Consider the following 19,062-nt stretch of genomic DNA (forward strand, 5'->3'; position numbering starts at 1 on the left):
ATCTCTCTGTTGTGCCTGCTGGTGAGCACAGGCTCGGGTTGTCATGCCCTCAGCTGGTGGTTGCAGGTGTTCTCCCACTGCGCCTGGCACATCATCTGATGGAGATGGGTGTCCTCCCACAGCGCCAGGTGGATCATCTGGTGGAGACAGTGGCGAAGCCACATCTCGTGGTAGAACTGGCGGACTTGGCTGGACAACGGCAGGCTGCTGATCTGGTTGTTGTCGAGGTTGGCGGAACACAGGACACCAGTCATCCCTTCGCGGACTCGGATATAAGGAATTGGATGGATAGGGTGGTGGAGAAGGGGAGAGATTAGTAGGTGATAATGTGTGAGCCGTGGTGTGTGTGTGTGTGTGTGTGTGTGTGTGTGTGTGTGTGTGTGTGTGTGTGTGTGTGTGTGTGTGTGTGTGTGTGTGTGTGTGTGTGTGTGTGTGTGTGTGTGTGTGTGTGTGTGTGTGTGCGCGCATCTCTTTTCCCTCATGTAACTCCTTCTTTTCAGCATTCTTTCTTCCTTCTCTCTGTATAATGGGAGAAGACCAATCAACCTCATCTTTTTTGCTTTCTTTTCCTGATTTATTTCCCATTTCTTTTTTCTTTTTTTTTCAAACTCAGAAATAAAATTACTTTTATTTCCTACAAATTCAGAAATAACACACTTCAGTGGTTAGTATTTCCTACCAAACTCAGAATTCCTACAAACTCAGAGAATAAACTTCTCCTACACTCAGAAATAACACATTGTAGTATTATTTCCTACCAGGGCCCAAACTCAGTTAAAATAAAATTTATTTTAACATACAATGCCTGTTGACAAACAATCAGTTTTAACTTCCACAACAAAAATGACAGCCTTTCTCACCCGTGTTGTTAAATACAACACCCATGATTCGTGGAAATGCTGCACTGACGATCGAACCGGTCGGTTCCCCTCCGTCCGTGAAAAACCTAAAGCCGGGTATTGGGGCAGATCATTGGATCTGTTTGGCCATTCACCCTTTCCGGTTCAACAGTCCAGCGAGCATCCTGTTTGTGATGCCAACTGTCAAGGCCGAAGGATTTTCAGGCTTGTCTGTGGAAGAAGAAAGAGTCGGGACATTGACTGTTTGTCAAATAACAGGCTTTAATACAAAGCTTTGGATGCTATTTCAACCAGAGAGTGTGCTCTGATTGGAACAGTGTAAAGTGTGGCTTTCTGAGCACAGCTTTTATCCACATCAGGGCAGGAAGAAATTATGCATACAGTGTTAACACAATACACTTGTTCATACATAAACACAGAGTTAGAGGAAAAGGAAGTAGTGGTTGTTCTCCTATCTATGACAGGGCTGTGATGATGAAAAAGATGATCAAAGGGTCCTTTTCATTTACAAGTCCTTGGGGGCCATGTCCCACTGTGAGACTGTCTATGTGGATCAGGAGCAAGGGCGTAGGTTTGGTCTCAGCTTTGGTAGGGACAATACCCCCCCGGCCCCCCTGCCCACCACCACCACCCCCTAACCCACTCATACCATTAGACGCACAAGTACAGCATAATACATAACATATGACGACATAATGCTGAATAATTTAACACTTTATTTACATTATTAAGTGTGTAGGCAAACAAACAAATAGCTTAAATAACAAAATTGCACCCAAAATCACTAATCTATTCTATAGGCCTACACCTGAGAAAACAAGACAACAAAAAAATACTTGTGGAGCTAACAAAAAAAAAAAAAAGTTTTTGCAACCAAGATGTATAATCTATTCTCTTCATCAATAATGCAGTTGTAGGTATCTGGCAACCTAATTTGCCAAAAAAAAAAAAAAAAAAGATTTCCAATGATATATATGGTGTATTACGGTAAACGTAAGCCTGTGATGTCATAACGCAAAGGAAAAACACGGAAGTTTCACGCTAGTGCGCCGCTGAAAAAAATAAAAATAAAAAATAACTAGTGCGCCGCTGATTCTCATTACCGTAAGTTCTCATATAAGCCCTCACTCTGAAAAATTTGACAGCAAGCCAAGAACCCGTTCTTTCCAACAGTGCGTTCGGTGACTTTTGAAACAAGGGAAAGTATGAAAAAGAGCGCAAAAGTGACAGAAAAGTACAGAGACAGACAGCAAACATAAATGTAGTAATTTTTGAGGAAAAGGCAGGATGTTAGTGTCATTTGTGAAGGTGTGTGTGCGTGTTTGTGTGGGTGTGCAGTTTAAGTGTGGCGCACAGCATTGTTCGCAAGCCCTCCACCCCGCCCTTCTTGTTTTTCTGCACCGGAGCAGTGTTGCCAGATATGAAACATGAAACTATCGTACCAAAACCTCAAAATGATCGTATTTTGGGAGAAATTATCGTACACAAACAAAACGCATACAACGTAGCTATTTTAGCGTTTTTTTTTTTAATTTACAAAGAATTTTATGTCACATTTTTAAACAGTAATTATAGTAATGGGGGAAACTATGGCACAAAAACAACGCAAATGCACTACCAGACTAGAAACATTTTTTTTTCTGTGAAGGGACACAAACGTGTTAATTACCAGACTAGAAAGAGTCGAATTCAACCTCGAGGTCGCTGTCGTCATCCGATGCCATGGCCACTTGTGCAGATTTTGTTGAACACAGAAAAAATGTTGACACCTCCATAAGGAACTTGAACTTTTTTTTATTTTTCTTGTATATCTCTTTGCTCTTGTGTTTTGTTCGTTTGTTATTGCATTTGTTGAAATAAAGTTTCGAAAAAAAAAGATGGTTGGGGAATCTTCCTGTCACGGCACAGATTGGATGGAACTCATTACTCTGTATGAGAGGGGGCGGGTTTTCAAATGACGGTTGCCGAAAGCCAGCAGCAGCCCTGTGTGTGGTGTGTCTTTGATGCTGACTGAGTGCAACGCCTGCAAAATGATTCTTGGGTGTCAGAGAGAGATGTGTGTTTGGGCAACCAACTGAAATTATCGTACATATTGGATTTTTTCCCATTATTGATCGTACATCGTACAGAGGGCACAACTATCGTACAAATACGATAATTATCGTACATTTGGCAACACTGCACCGGAGCCACCCATCCTCTGCGCTCCGGGACCTCCCACTTTACAAATGAAGCACTGCCTGCCACGAGATGCGCTTTGTTTACGTCCATGTGAGAAGAACGTGAGCTAATGAAATTGCAACATGGGTAACCCTGTCACTCTGGCACGTCAAAAACACAAAACATGACGACTAAAATTATAGTATCGAGTTCGCAAAAAAATAGTGAATGATTTTGTTATATAAACAAAAATGCTAAATATTGGTAGGGACTATTTTGCCATCCCAAAATATTGGTTGTGACTTGTCCCTATGGTCCATATGCAAACCTACGCCCCTGATCAGGAGTTCTTGGGGGTCCCAAAGCCATGTCCCACTGTGAGACTGTCTACAGTGCTTCTTCTTGTATTGTGATTGATCAGGGTTTAAGCAGGGTAACACGGAGCCATTTGGCTGAGGAGGCAGCCTAAGGAATGGTTTTTATCAAATGTGTCACAAAAGGCTGTTGATCAGTAAGTTTCACACCAAGCGAGTCTTTAGTATTTAAGTGACAGAAGGGTTACAGTCAGTCAAACAAACAGAACTTTAAACATTTGGTCAAACATTTAATAGAAGAAGGAACATTTACTTTAAAAGAAAAGCAATATTTATCATTTTAGTTTCCACAAACACAACAGTGACTTGTATCCTTACTAAAACTAAAAGAGTGTTCAAACTCTGCAAACCATCCCCAAGCCTCCAGAGTTCCCTGTAATTTAAAGTCAAGTGAAGTCAAGTCGGCGAGCATCTAATTTGCCTCATCCATGACACCACAGAACTGCCTGGATGGCAACTACCCAGGCAGACAACCAGTCCAGTCCCCAAATTAAATTCCCCACCTCAATCCAATCTAGTGGACTAGAACTTTCTGAAAATTTGATCCTGATTCTTCGTGATCCTGAAAGTACATCCCAACAACTGAACTTTGATCCTGATCACATATCTTTGATTTTCAACTTTGATCCTGAACACTGGCTTTTGATCTTTGTCACTGACCTTTGATCCTGATTGTTCATCACAGACCAAAGATCTCATCTCTGAACTTAAAATTTTATCCTGACTTCTGACTTTTCATTGTGATGATTGTGCTTTGATCCTGATCGCTGACCTTTGATCCTGATCATTCCATCCATCCATTTTCTGTACCTGCTTACTCCAGTTAAGGGTTTGGGGGGGGGGGGGGGGTGCTGGAGGCTATCTCAGCAGTCATGGGGCATGAGGACCCTGGCCCTGCACAGAACGTCAGTCTGTTGCAGGGCCAGATCCTGATCATTCATTACAGATAAAAGATTAGATCCACTCATTGATCAAACCGGTCAGTAATCAGGATCCAAGTTCAGCAGTCAAGATCAAAGTTCAAAGATCAAAGGTCAATGCTTCAGGTCAAGATATCTAAAAAAAAAAAAGTCAATTTCAATGAAATAGTGGAGAGTCGCCATCAGCCTTTGATTCCATTTAGGTGTAGATCTGGAGCAACATCAAAAAAATCTAAAAGATTACTTCTTTAATATTCAATCACCACATCACTAGATTTCACTCAGTGTACCTCCACCAAAGTTGATCAGGCTTTTGTTTACCTTCTTTTAATTGTGATGCACCTGTGTGAGCGTTGTTTTGATGAAGTAAAAATATCACTAAGTGACATTAAAAAATATGAATAAAAATTATTTTGGCTCTGACTTTCCTCACAAATTTAATCAACTTTGTTTTTGACCCAAAGGCAGAGACATTCATAAAATTTCACTGAAATCTTTTCACATCTATTTAAGATGTAAATAACATGGAAATAAATGGGCAGCATCATAACAACATTAATTAAACATGATTCTGGATCCACATCTGGCCTAGAATTTCATCAGCTCTTTTGACTCAGGGTGTATCTCTCCAGCTCACTGCATCAAAATCCTTTTTTGTCTTTTGCAAATAGCCTGCTGACAGACAGGCGAGTTAAAGTGGCTGAAACATTGCCTCCATGGCCGAGGTAATAAAGCACTTCCAGGGCCTCAGTCATAAACAATGTGTACACCTTTTCCCACACATGAACCGGCATTTATAAGGAAGGATGTGCCGACTTCACGCATACTGCAGACAATGCGTACGCACGTTCTACTGTGCAAGCCAAGCCCCATTAGTGCAGAGGAAATGAAAAATAAAGTGAAGACCAACTTTAATGTAAAACAAAGCAGCAATATCACACAGATTGTATTTCTTATCTCATCTATAGCTTGGGTAGGGGGGCTGGTTGGATAAGGTGCACATTTGAAAACATATGCTAAAATGCTCTATACAAATAAACTACATAAATAGTTTACGTAATAAATTCCACGTCTTTAAGTCTACGGTAAATATCATTTTGTATCCCACAGCTATATACTGTAAAAAAGTCTGTGAAATTAACAGTGAATTTCTAAAAAGAATCATTGCTTTAAAAAAGTAATCAGAAACGCAGTGAAGCAGTATTTACTTTACAGTATTCTGCAGTAGAACACTGAACCAAACACACGTGTTAATTTTACAGTCATCACATGCTTAAAGTGTCATATTTCATTGTAGAATTTATAGATTCCTGTAGTTTAAACACAGAAAAAAAATGTTAAAATTATAGCATGATGGCAGAGTTTACTCTTTACACAGAAAGAAGCTGTATGTCATTTTTCAAATGATGACAGGTTTAAAAAAAAAAACTAATAGTAAAAGTATGTTAATATGAAGTTTTGAAAAATGTGTCTGTTTAGAATTGAGAAGGGTTTGTCAGTAGTCTAAAATAGGTTACTTTATCTGACAAATATATTTGTGCACTTCCATTTGAATAACAAAAAAGTATAAAAAGACTATGGCACCTCCAAAGCAAAATATCACAGGTTCAAGGCTGCACACCCCATTTTCCTTGTGCAGCTGGATTGTTTTTAAAAAGCCAAATCAACAGTTGATGCCATTTAAATCTCCTGTGGTGACCCTGAGCAAAATGTAGAACCCCAAAGAAATATCACTGAATGGGTTTCAGAACAGCATTTAAATTTTCTAGAAATATTTAGTATAAAAGCAGTATGATCATGTTAATTGAGTAGAAAAGTATTGTTGGATTTGCTGGTTTAAAAAAAAAAGTAAATTACATGATTTATACTGTAAACTTTTGCAGGTAGCGTTGTAAAAATATTTGCATTTTTACTGAATTTTTTAAAGAATTATTTCTAGCAACCACACCAGCCATTTGGTTCCATTAAAACATATTTTTCAAGTGCATCTATCCTTATAATCTTCAAAACTGACAGAACTTTTCACTTCTAATGTAACCTAAACCCACAAAGTTTTAGCCTTGTGTTCACCTCGTTTACATACTATGTCTGTAACTGGGTGTCAAAATCCAACCCCTCGTCCGTGTCGTGACACCTGGTAACGGATCAAGTACGGACCCGGCACCACGAGGGGGCGTTTGGGGGCAACGCCCCTCTCGTCATCAACCTCGGCCCCTCGGATATGAGAGTTATCAAAAATAAAAATAAAAAAAGAAAGAAAAGAAATACTGGAAAATATAGCGCCTCGCAGTTTCGGTGTGCACTTTTGTGGGGGGGGCGACCCCGCCCCCTGTGATAAACTCATCGCCCCCTTAATATTTTTTTTCTGGCGCCGGGCCTGATCAAGTAGGAGATTGGCTGTTGGGGTGAAGTATGCTGGAGACCTTGTGGGCCCCGTGGCTGCTTTGGTAACCATGAAGGTCCAACAGGAGCCGTGAACAATGTTAAATGGTAATCTTGGTCTGCTCCACATTTTTCATTTCAGCATGATACTTTTTTTGTTTTCCATGAAGCACCGTTATGCAGTCACAAATATCTGCAGATGTTCTGAAAACACACAGACTTGGGTGCGTAAGACTATCACTCAGCAATCGACTGTTTGTGTGTTTTGTTAGAAGGATATGTCCAAAACCTCTGAATATATCCTGATAACATTGAGTGTCTTGACAAATAATGTCAAGAGGAAGACCTGATTACATTCTGCCAAAGAGGAGGTCATGTGACTGCCCTTGGAGACACTGTCATTTTGTCACATTACTCTGTTCTCCTCAGCCGATTAAGAAAACATCCTAAAATTTTAGTAAACAAACTGTGGTAGATCTTGTACTAAAGAGGGTGGGGAAAAAAATGAACAAACCGAACTAGAGAGTCCACACCTCTGCCAAAGCCACATATTGCTTCAAACATCTTTGTGATCCTGGATCCAATATATGTTCCAGATCAAATTCAAAATGAAATACCATTTGCTCACCAAATTTCAGTTAAAATCTTGCTATATGCTAATCATATTTCTGAATCTCAGCTCTAGAATGTACTTCAGATCGCCTTCAAAATGTAATCACTTATTTCCCAGAATGCCATCTATCTGCACACCAAATCTCAAATCTGTGCATTTTTTTGTTTTTGTTTTGAGTTATCCTGTTAACATGCAAACAAACCACAGACACAGTAAATTAAAAAAAAAAAAAACCTCCTTGGTGGAGGTAATAAAAGAATGTATTTTCCACTTGTTATACCAGTGGCAGACATAGCATGTGTCTTTGTGATATTTGACTTTTCATCAGAACAAATATCAAACACACTAATTTTCAGGAGGAATCACTCCTGTAATTAATTTGAAGTTAATATTTCTTTAAATTTTTTTTTTTTTTTTTTTGCACAGTTGCAGCTTGTTGTGGCATCACACTGAAACTAAATAAAAATTTCAGCTTGTCATCTGCAAACCTGGACACCAACCTTTTTCTGCTTTCACTGTCTTCAGACAGTGAATTCTAAAATATACAGCATTATGTGAATTAATTGTTAGAAACTTCTGGATCTGATGTTTAATGAAACTTCATCCGTGTACCAGCTGTACATCTTACCACAGGTAATTTCACGCTTGAAGGCAGTGGTTATAGTGCATCCTCTCTTTCACTAGATGTGATATTAATTATGTGGGCAGCTGTGTACAAACAGTCACACACTTTTATCTGCACACACAAATTTTTCACACTAATCTCATAAAAGCAGTGATTAACAATTCACTGTCTGCTTTCCTGAGGTTTTTGCTGTTTGTTATTAACTCAGCCTGGGAGGATGTTACGTGGGTCGTCAGCGGTTGGGAGTTTTTTCTGTCTTAAAAGGTTTTCAGCAGGTCTCTGGTGGAGCGATGGATCGCTTCAAAACAAAGGACAATTTACATTTTGGTGCCAATCAGAATCCAGCTCAAGTTCTACAGGCCGCCCCCAGCTTATTAAAAAAAAATGATGATCACCTTGCGTAATTTGTGGCAGGTTGAGTAGCCAGTCGTTAGAAAAGCATTCACCTAGCCAGACAGCAGTTTTTATTATTACTTTGATTTTGGTGTATTTATTTATTTTATTTTATTTTGGTTTTATTACTTTTATTATGGTGGTTCGACCTCTTCTTAAAAAACCTCACCTGGACTCATCAGTTTTATCCAATTTTAGACCTGTGTCTCATCTGCCATTTCTATCTAAAGTTTTAGAAAAGGTTGTCTTTTTACAGTTACAATCATTTTTAGAAGACAATCTCATCCTTGAAAAATTCCAATCTGGGTTTAGATCACGACACAGCACTGAGTCAGCACTTTTAAAAGTTCATAATGACATCACTTTGTTGGTGGATGCAGGGAATCCTGCTGTGCTGGTTCTGTTGGACCTCACAGCAGCCTTTGATACTGTGGATCACACGGTACTTGTTTCCCGGTTAGAACATTTTATTGGCATTCATGGTACTGCACTTAAGTGGTTTAGATCATATTTGGCTGAAAGGAGCTTTTCTGTCATGACTGGGGACATCTCCTCATCAACTGTTCATCTGTCTTGTGGAGTGCCGCAGGGTTCTGTCCTTGGGCCGATTCTATTTTCTTTGTACATTTTGCCATTGGGGTCAATTATAACCCAGCACAACCTGTCCTTTCATTGTTATGCAGATGATCTGCAAATCTATCTGCCTGTGAGGACTAATGGGAGTGATGCTTTGTCATCATTATTTAATTGTATTTGTGATGTAAAGCAGTGGCTGTCCCAAAACTTCCTTTACCTGAATGATGGTAAAACTGAGATCATGGTGTTTGAGCGTTCTGGCATACCAAATGTGGTAACACCAAATTTTGGTGCTTGGCTAACTATGTAAAACCAGCTGTCAAGAATTTGGGAGTGATATTGACAGCTGTTTGAGGTTCGATCAACAGATAAATTCTGTTGTCAATGCTAGTTTTTTCCAACTTAGCCTTTTGGCTAAAATAAAGCACTTCCTCAGTAGATGTGATCTTGAGACGGCCATTCATGCTTTCATCAGCTCCAGACTTGATTATTGTAATGCACTTTATTCGGGCATTAATCAGTCGTCTCTTGCACGTCTCCAGTTGGTGCAGAATGCTGCTGCAAGGATGGAGCAACTGCCAATCGGAGTAAGGAGGTGTCGCTGCTCACTCGAACAAAATAAACCAAGATGGTGGAAAACACTCCAAAAACATCTTTTTTTCCTGTATAAATCTAACATGTTTTTCATATATTTTGCAAAAGTTAGTGAGAAATAACACTTCTAAATCTAAAAAGGCTGTTTTTTTTAAAGCACCTCTGAAGTGATTAAGACATCTTACGACTGTTAGCGTGCACGCTCCATGAACACACATCAAGTAAATATGTGTTCATTAAAATGAGCTGTGATTTTGTGACATATTACAAAAATAACCAACATTATAATGCGTATATGTTGGTAGAAAACTCAATTTAGTCAGTTTTGTGAAATTTGAAAGGCTGCAGTTTTTAAAAAATTTATGTGATCTCCAGCAGTTCATTTAAAAAATCTTGATGTGTTTACTGCATTCAGGTTTTATATTAATTATAATATTGAGTAAACATTGGCAACTGACGTGTCATGTACCGGTTAGCAGTGGTGGACTGAGACGACCTAAAATTTACCTTCAGTAACCACTAATCTGCTAACTGAAAAGTTAACTGTGACACCATTAACAGCTAAAAACATTTCACTAATGCGACCAGTAATCACTAACTTTTATAATATGAAAGTAGTTGTTGGGAAAGTGAATGCACGGACCCACGTTAGGGGGCGTTAATGAGCGGTCAATAGGAATTCCAATAAGTAACAATTTATTATGCAAAAGTGCAAACAGAAGACGAATATGCTGAGTCCAATTAATAACAAAATGGTGACACGTGGGCAGGCCCGAGGGTAGGAGATGCCTATCCAGAGAAGAGCCGGAACCCACGAAGTTCCAGCGCCAGCCGGAGGCTGGTGAGCTTCGGGAGGGCCACGAAGTGGGCCGCCTTGGAGAACCGGTCCACTATCTTCATGATGACTGTCTTACCCTGGGACGCAGGGAGACCTATGACGAAGTCCAAACCGATGTTGGACCAGGGGCGACGAGGCACAGGCAACGGCTGAAGGAGCCCCTTCTTCGGCTGGTGGGAAGCCTTGCCCCTGGCGCAGGTGGTGCATGCCCGGATGTAGTCCCTGGTGTCGGCTTCGACTGACGGCCACCAGAACTGCTGCCGGACCACTGCCACGGTCCTTCGCACCCCCCGGATGGCAGGAGAGCTTGGAACCGTGACAGAAGTCCAACACGGCAGTCCGAGTGTCTGGTGGCACGTACAGTCTGTTGGTGTGGTCCACCTCCGAGATCCGGGTGTCGCGTCAGGGCCTCCCTAACAACTCCCTCCACGTCCCACGTGAGGGTTGCGACGATAGTGGATTCCGGTATGATGGTGTCCGGTGGGTCCAACAGCCTTGCTTTAACTTCCTCTTCATGCACCCGGGACAGGGCGTCAGACCGGACGTTCTTGGTCCCGGGGCATAGGTGATCTTGAAGCTAAAGCGTCCAAAAAACAGTGACCACTGGGCTTGCCTGGGTTCAGACGCTTAGCGGTCTGATATATTCCAGGTTCCGGGGGTCAATGAGAACCACAAATGGGACCACAGCTGCCCTTCACAGATGTCTCCACTCCTCAAGGGCCTCTTTCACAGCCAGGAGTTCCCGATTGCCAAAGTCATAGTTCTGTTCGTCGGGGGTTAACCTGCGGGAGAAGTAAGCACAAGGGTGGAGAACACTATCGGACTCCCTGCTCTGGGATAGCATGGCTCCTATCCCTGAGTCAGAGGCATCCACTTCAACAATGAACTGGCGGCTAGGTTCGGGCTGCACCAGAACTGGTGCAGTTGAAAACTGGTGTTTCAACTCCCTAAACGCGGCTTCGCACCAATCCGACCAGGTGAAGGGGACTTTGGTGGAGATCAGGGCTGTAAGGGGGCTAACTACCTGACTATAGCCCTTAATGAATCTCCTGTAAAAATTGGTGAACCCTAGGAACTGTTGCAGCTTCCTACAATTTACCGGTTGGGGCCAATCTCTCACCGCAGCTACCTTAACCGGATCGGGTGCGACGGAGTTGGAGGAGATAATAAACCCCAGGAAGGACAAAGAAGTGCGATGGAACTCACACTTCTCGGCCTTCACAAACAGCCGGTTCTCCAATAACCGCTGAAGGACCTGACGGACATGCTTAACATGAGTCTCAACGTCCTGGGAGAAGATGAGAATATCATCCAGGTATACAAAGATGAACCGTGCAGGAAATCCCGCAGTACATCATTAACCAATGCCTGGAATGTAGCGGGGGCATTAGTGAGGCCGAACGGCATGACCAGGTACTCAAAGTGCCCTAAGGGGGTGTTAAATGCCGTCTTCCACTCGTCTCCCTTCCTTATCCGAACTAGGTGGTAAACATTCCTAAGATCCAACTTCATGAATATTTTGGCTCCATGCAGGGGTGTGAACACTGAATCTAAGAGCGGTAACGGGTATCGGGTTGCAAACCGTGATCTCATTGAGCCCTCTATAATCAATGCATGGATGGAGACCGCCGTACTTCTTGCCCACAAAAAGAAACCTGCACCTAATGGGGATGAAGAATTCCGGATTAGCCCGGCAGCTAAAGAGTCCCAGATGTAGGTCTCCATTGATTCGCCTTCAGGACGTGAGCGGTTGTACAGTCTGCTGGACGGATACTCAGCGCCCGGAACCAAATCAATGGCACAATCATACGGTCTATGCGGGGGGCAGGGTGAGTGCCAGATCCTTGCTGAAGACGTCAGCAAGGTCATGATACTCAGCCGGCACCTCCGTGAGATTGGGGGGACTCTGACCTCCTCTTTAACTTCATCTCCAGGTGGCACCGAGGATCTTAAACACTCCCGGTGGCAGGTTTCGTTCCATTGAGCCACAACCCCAGATGGCCAATCAATCCGGGGTTGTGTTTTATCATCCATGATAACCCAAAATAACTCTGGAGGTAGAAGGTGTTACATAAAACACAATCTCCTCCCTGTGATTACCAGAGACAACCAAGGTTAAAGGCTGTGTCTGGTGTGTTATTTCTGGTAGTAGGGTGCCATCTAGTACCCCCACCTTTAATGGAGAAGGAACGGCCACCAGAGGGAGCCCTACAGCCTTAGCCCACCTACTGTCCAGTAGGTTCCCTTCTGATCCTGTGTCAATCAGTGCTGGAGGGGTAAGGGTTAAATCCCCACAGAGGATTGTGACTGGGAGTCATGCGCATTTGCGTGGGACACCCGTGTGGTTTGTATGGCTCACTCTTAGCCCAGTCTCTAAGGTGAGCTTTGGTGTTAACCGCCTGGGGCCCCTTATTCTGTGCATGCTCATTCGAGCCGCAGTAAACACACTCTCCACGTGCCAGTCTCCTTTGTTTTTTCTTTACTGTCACTTTCACCCTGCTCGTTTCCATAGCAACGTCAGCAGGGGAGCTGGTGTAACGCGGAGAGCCCAGGCTTTGGAGCGGGGAAAGGGACGGCACTAACTCGGATCTGGAGGGGAGAGGGACAGCGCGCACACCGGCACGCCCTTCGTCTTGCTCCCGCTTGAATTCCTCAAGCCGATTGTCTAAGCGTATAACCAGATCAATAAGCCCATCTAAATCCCACGGCTGTCCTTAGCCACCAGATGCTCCTTTAAGGCAGGAGACAGCCCGTTACAAAGGCGGCGCAGAGTGAGACTGCATTCCAACCGGACCTCGCTGCTGCGATGCGGAAGTCGATTGCATAATCAGCAGCACTCCGTCGTCCCTGTCTCATTGACAGCAGCATATTTGAAGCGGCCTCTGTTGGGATGATTGAACACCTGTCCAAACTCCCTTATAAAACTCAGTATAAGTAGAGAGGACCTGTGAATCTCGTTCCCAGAGCGCCGTAGCCCAGGCGCATGCTCTGCCCCAAAGTAAATTAAATTACGTAAGCCAACCGGCTGTGCTCAAGACGCGTACATAATGGGCCGTTGTGAAAAAAGACAGTGCGCACTGCATCAGGAAGTCCGCACATGTTTCAACAACAACCACCGTATGTTCCGGGGACTTATGTAAGCTTCGGGCGATGGGGGGCTCTGAACGACCACTGGATTAACTCTGTTTGGCGGCTGATCCACTGGAGTGGGAGCGGCTGCGCGCACGCGTCTACCTGCGCGGTGAGAGCCTCCATCCAACGGCTGAGGAGAGCGTCCTGCTCAGTTAATAAATCCAACCGAGCAGTGAGGTTAGACAGAATGTGCTGCAGCTCACCCAGTGATCCTCCTGGTGGATCCTGCGCACCTTGCACTTCCATTGATTGGTCAGTAGGTAGTAAACCGCCCCTCGGAGTCCATGACGTGGCCGAGTTATCCTGCTGGGAAAGTGAATGCACGGACCCACGTTAGGGAGCGTAAATGAGTGGTCAATAGGAATTCCAATAAATAACAATTTATTATGCAAAAGTGCAAACAGAAGACGAATATGCTGAGTCCAATTAATAACAAAATGGTGACACGTGGCAGGCCCATGGTAGGAGATGCCTATCCAGAGAAGAGCCAGAGCCCACGAAGTTCCACCACCAGCCGGAGGCCTGCAATACACCAGAGCCGCCCAAGTCCTGGTCCCCAGGTGGCCACCACTCAAGGCTGTCAGACCGGTACTGCTGGCAGGAGCAAAAACAGGTTAAGGTGGGTGTGTGTACACCCAGCAAACAGTCAGCAACTCACAGTTATCCTCTTGAGGAATAAATCCCAGAGTGCAGAGGAAAAACTGGAGGACGTGCAGTGTCAAATGTTATACTCAGTAAGTCAGAAGTGAGGAGTGGAGACACCAACTCCTCCAACTTCCACAACTCGGCTACAAGCTGCAAGTATAAGTCACAACTGCAAAGACTTCAGTAACAATGAATGTGCGTACGGCACAAAACGGCTGAGTAGGTTTACCTGTGTGGTAAGCTGATAACTCGTCAGAGTTATGGTGTCTCTCCCATGCTTTTATGGACGGGTGATGACTGATGACAGACAGCTGACAGCCTAACGGTGCGCACCTGGTGGTGCCAACAGGCCAAAGCGCCCTCTACTGGCAAAAAGATGCCCACAAGGCAGGCACCATCTGGTGGTGGGCCAGCAGTACCTCCTCTTCGGCAGCCCACACAACAGTAGTTATGGCTTGGGTTTCTAAAAACGCTGAAAACAGACCTAGAAATGTGAAATTTGTAGCATCAACAGGTAGGTTCATAAAGTTTTTGCATGGCAGGGTCAGATAGATGATCAGTTGTACATAAATAATGTAACCACAAATAAATTAAACAGTAGTTTCCCTTCAACATATAGTTTATTCACAGTACATAGTACAAGTATATATTAAATAAGAAACACTAAGAATTAAAAAAACAGTAACATCATTTTAATAATCTAATTAATACATTTATTCTGCTTATTACTTTAGCGCGATGTGTCAGTTTTGCTGTCTGGATTAATGTATGAGCTACAACAAGAACACACGTGGTTTTTAGGGTTTACAAATATTTAAGACTGTTAAACCTTTTTCAATTGTTTGCGCAAATGGTTTTCAGAGGTGATGAAAAACTAATCTGCTAATGAATAAATTAGCTTCACTACTTAGCTGTTAGCTGATTCGCTAAAGTGTGGCCACCACTGCCGGTAATAAAATATAAGGTTTTAACTTTTAATTTAATTTATTTTGTTGTTAATTTTTGCTGTAATAAAATTTCAAATTAGTTTTAGTTGTACTTATAAAAAAAAAATCAACTTTTCAACAACCTCAAAATCAACAACTCAACATTTGCATAATACTCTACATGGCAGCATTGATTTGAATAAAATGTGATTCACACATCAGTCACACAACCGGTCATTGTAATTCATGCTGATAACAGTTCAGGATCCAGATCATTTCAGATCAAGTGCATTTAGCTCCCTTGTGGAAATGTGGCTGTCGCACACATCTGTGCGCTCTGGCACACGGGGACTTTCAAGGTTGGAATGTGGGGAAGAAAAAAGGTGATACAAAAGGCAACAATTCGTTTGAGTGTTGGGCTCCCTAAGTACCACGATGACACTGCCCTGGACTTTAGGCCAGTTTTTTGCGGCTCTATGCACAGACATGTTGTTCTGCTGCCTCACGGTACTGAGGCACAAATGGGCAGTATATATTGTTTTGCTGCCACGGCACTGCAGAAATGAGTCATGGTTTGATGAGGTGCTGTGTTGAAATCGTCAGACTAGTCCCATGTTTCCAGAGCTTGGGAAACACCCTCAAAAATAATTAATGAAGATGTTTTATTGTAAGAACAAAAGGCTTCAAAGGGTGATAATGTTGTGTAATCCTATATGCCTATATAGGGGGAAGTTCAAAATTTTCCACATGGGCTCTCTCTATAGATATTTTATCTTTCACTCAGGTCCAAAAATAAAAATCAGTTTTGGAACACAAACACATTCGCAGGCTAACCGGCTAATTAATGATAAAAACACTCCAGAGCAGGCAAAAATGTCATTAGAAGTGTCCACCAGCACAGCAGGGTCCCGCTGAGTAAATGTGCACGGTTTACTAACTAAATGTAAACAAACTTTTTAAATAGGATCAGTTATACTGTTAGCCACTTACCTTAGCCTACCATCCTCTCCCAGTGCCATTTCCACTGAATTACGAATGGACCACTGATGAGGGGCTGATTCTGTAACACATTGATAGTGTTTTTCTATAGTGAGTTAGCACATGATGGCACTTAGATTCTAAATCAATTTTGTCGCAATTAAATTTCATTTATGTCACAACTTTGACTCCCAAAACATCAAAAATAGAGCTTCGTTTGTAAAATTACAGAGTTAATGCACTTAACTCATTAGTGGACAAATACATCTGTCACGGAATTGTATGAGATGTTTTAGATTTAGTCATTAATAATGTTTAAATTTGATACTGAAATGTGACTCACACACACACACACACACAAACACGTGTGAGATTGTTGTGTTGCCATCTGTCTGAGTATTCACACAGCATCCTAAATCTATTAAAACCTCAGTGTTATTTCGACAGTCATTGTATTAGTTCAGCTGACATTCCATGTACTGTCAATTAAAAAGCTCCCCTTATCTCAAAGCAGCATGTCTGACCAGCATCTCTATTAAAAGTGTTCTCCGATGTAACAGTTCTGCCTCAGTTTAGAAAAAAGACACATCTGGCCACAAAAGTAGACTTGTTTATGAGATGCGTAATGCTAAATAATGTGGATAAACGAGTATTATTTCCATCTAGCCCCACAGACTAAATCTGAAATTTGTTTGAAATAAATTCAGTGCCCCTGTGACCCTTAATTAGAGTGAGCAGTTCAAGATGAGAGAGTGAGTAAATTCAGTGCCAACAGCTGCTGCTGCTACTGTTTCAGCTGAACATGTGACGTTCTCGCAGCCATCAATACAAAATAGAACATCTTAATCATTCTTGGACTCCAAACAGATGAAAGGAAACAACCGGGTGGACAGCATTACTGATCACGCTGTGTCTTCTAAAAATACCATATCGCAAAAGCTGCAGCACATACAAGTCACACAGCTGGAATTTTTGTCATTTATTTAAGTTTACTTTAAATTAAAGTAAAACTAATTTAATTAAAATTAATTAATTAATTATCCCAAAAAGTTATGTATATTGTAGTAGTTTTTGTATGCATTCCTTATACATATATGTTTGATGTCAGTGAAGTAGAATTAGTTCATTCTTAGTACTGCATAAAGTGGTTTCAACATTTTAGTGCATTTTAGAGATTAACTTCACTGTTTGTGAAAGTTTCATGCTGGAGAATAATCTATTAAAATTCTGTAAAACATAACTTTAACACACACACACACACACACACACACACACAGCCGCCCTATGTTGCAGCAGTCCTAATCAATGCTGCCATCTACTGGGTACAACTTAATTAGGCTTCATCAAGATCAACAAACCAAAAGTTTGGGGATGGGCAACAGGAGGCCTGCGGGCCAAATGCAGCTTCACTTGTAATAATTTGTCTCCTAAATAAAAGAAAATAATATTTTTAAATTCCTACTATTTCCCATCAAAATGTCAAATGAATGACCTTTTGTTTAAATGAATAATGATTATAATAATAATAAATGATGATGATGATGATGATGATGAAGACATGCATGTCATACAGTTACGTAAAGCCATGCTGATGATTAAATCCAATATTTCCATTTTGTCTTCCTTTGCTGTTTCAGGGTCTTTTAATGTGAACCTGCGCCCTCCTGATGTCCTGTTCAAAGTGATCTTCTGGTTGGGATATTTCAACAGCTGCTTGAACCCCATCATCTACCCGCTACAACCGTGAGTTTAAACTCGCCTTCATCCGCAACAGCTGCTTGAACCCCATCATCTACCCCTGCTACAACCGTGAGTTTAAACTCGCCTTCATCCGCATCCTCCGATGCCAGTGTCACCAGCGGAAGCGCCCCGGCTGGAGGGGGTACAATTACCGCTCCTCCAACTTCAGCTCTTGCGAACACTCGCGCAAAGGCTCAGCCGAGCACAACTCCAGCTTTTTGAATGGCAGCCAGCGTACTCTGCCGTCCTCAGCCACTCCGAGCCCCAGCTACCTGAGCCAGGGCCTCCCGCCGTGCCCCGAAGGAGAAACATTATTCATCTGGGGGACCACAAGCCCAACGCTGTCCACCCCCAGCATGCTGAGTGCTAGCCCCACAGACTGCCAGCAGAGAGGAGACAACAAAGGAACGAAACCTACAGAGGGCTTCAGCAGTGGCGTTTTCTCCTTCTCCTTTGGTAAGAGCGCTGACAGGAGAGTCAACAAGCAGACCTTCATTCCTGAGGACAGGATGTAAGTGATGAGGCTTCACAAACTTTGACCTGTTGATTCAGTGGGTGACCACACATCAGTGTGTGGGTCGTGAGCAGTGTTCGGTGACAGACTCGTGAAGATGCTGCTGTGTGAGGCCTATTGTGTTCTTTCTTACTGTATCTGTGGTGAAGTGGTGTGTAAGCTTTGTTTCAGTGAACTGCAAGGAAAAACGTTACAAAGATGTATTCAAATTAGAAAAAACACCAGTGTGTGTGTGTGAGACGTGATTAAAGACAACAATAAATTATGACGGGAAACAAATGTTTTATTTCACTTTAAATTAAAAGTCCACATGTCCTTTGCAAAAAGACCGAACGTGAGAAAGAAAAGGGTTTCTGTAAGATATGTAATAAACAAACAGTCACAATTGTGTTGCATTCACTTGATATCTTTATGGTATGTTGTGGATATAATGTGTAGCCTGGTTTATCTGCTGTGCACAATGAAACGTAATCAACTATTTGTATGTTTGATGTACGAAACATTCTGAATGTCACTTGGAGAACTGTGGTGGATAAATAAATAAATGTTGCTCAAACTTTGAGGGAAAACTCTTCATTTCTGTGTAGATCTATATGTGAAATGAGCCTGTGAGTTCAAGTACAAAGGCTGAAGCAAAAGTGAGGTCAAAATACAAAGCAAGGGCACACACAGTGGAACACAGACAAAACAAGAGCAACAAACAGGGTGGACGAGAGCTGTGGCAGAACTGACAGAGAGGGAGTGAACAAGGTGAGGTTCAAATATAAAGTGTAGTGATTAAGGAGAGTGAGA

The 19,062-nt window shown here is 42.4% G+C and overlaps 1 protein-coding gene across 2 annotated transcripts in view; it reads left to right on the forward strand.

The window, feature by feature from the left end:
• Window positions 1-18,829, forward strand: part of LOC117520065 (alpha-1B adrenergic receptor-like) — a 44,361-nt gene extending 25,532 nt beyond the window's left edge. The window contains exons 2-3 of one of the 2 annotated variants that reach the window (XM_034181370.1): window positions 17,654-17,720; window positions 17,785-18,829. In XM_034181370.1, the coding sequence (XP_034037261.1) occupies window positions 17,654-17,720; window positions 17,785-18,271 (554 nt within the window). In that variant the 3' untranslated portion in view covers window positions 18,272-18,829. Of the gene's footprint in view, window positions 1-17,653 lie in introns of both variants that reach the window. The other variant, XM_034181369.1, reaches the window with a different exon arrangement.
• The last annotated feature ends 233 nt before the right edge of the window (window positions 18,830-19,062 follow it).

This window comes from Thalassophryne amazonica, chromosome 11 (assembly GCF_902500255.1).
Source record: "Thalassophryne amazonica chromosome 11, fThaAma1.1, whole genome shotgun sequence".
In the NCBI taxonomy this organism is placed as follows: Eukaryota; Metazoa; Chordata; class Actinopteri; order Batrachoidiformes; family Batrachoididae; genus Thalassophryne; species Thalassophryne amazonica.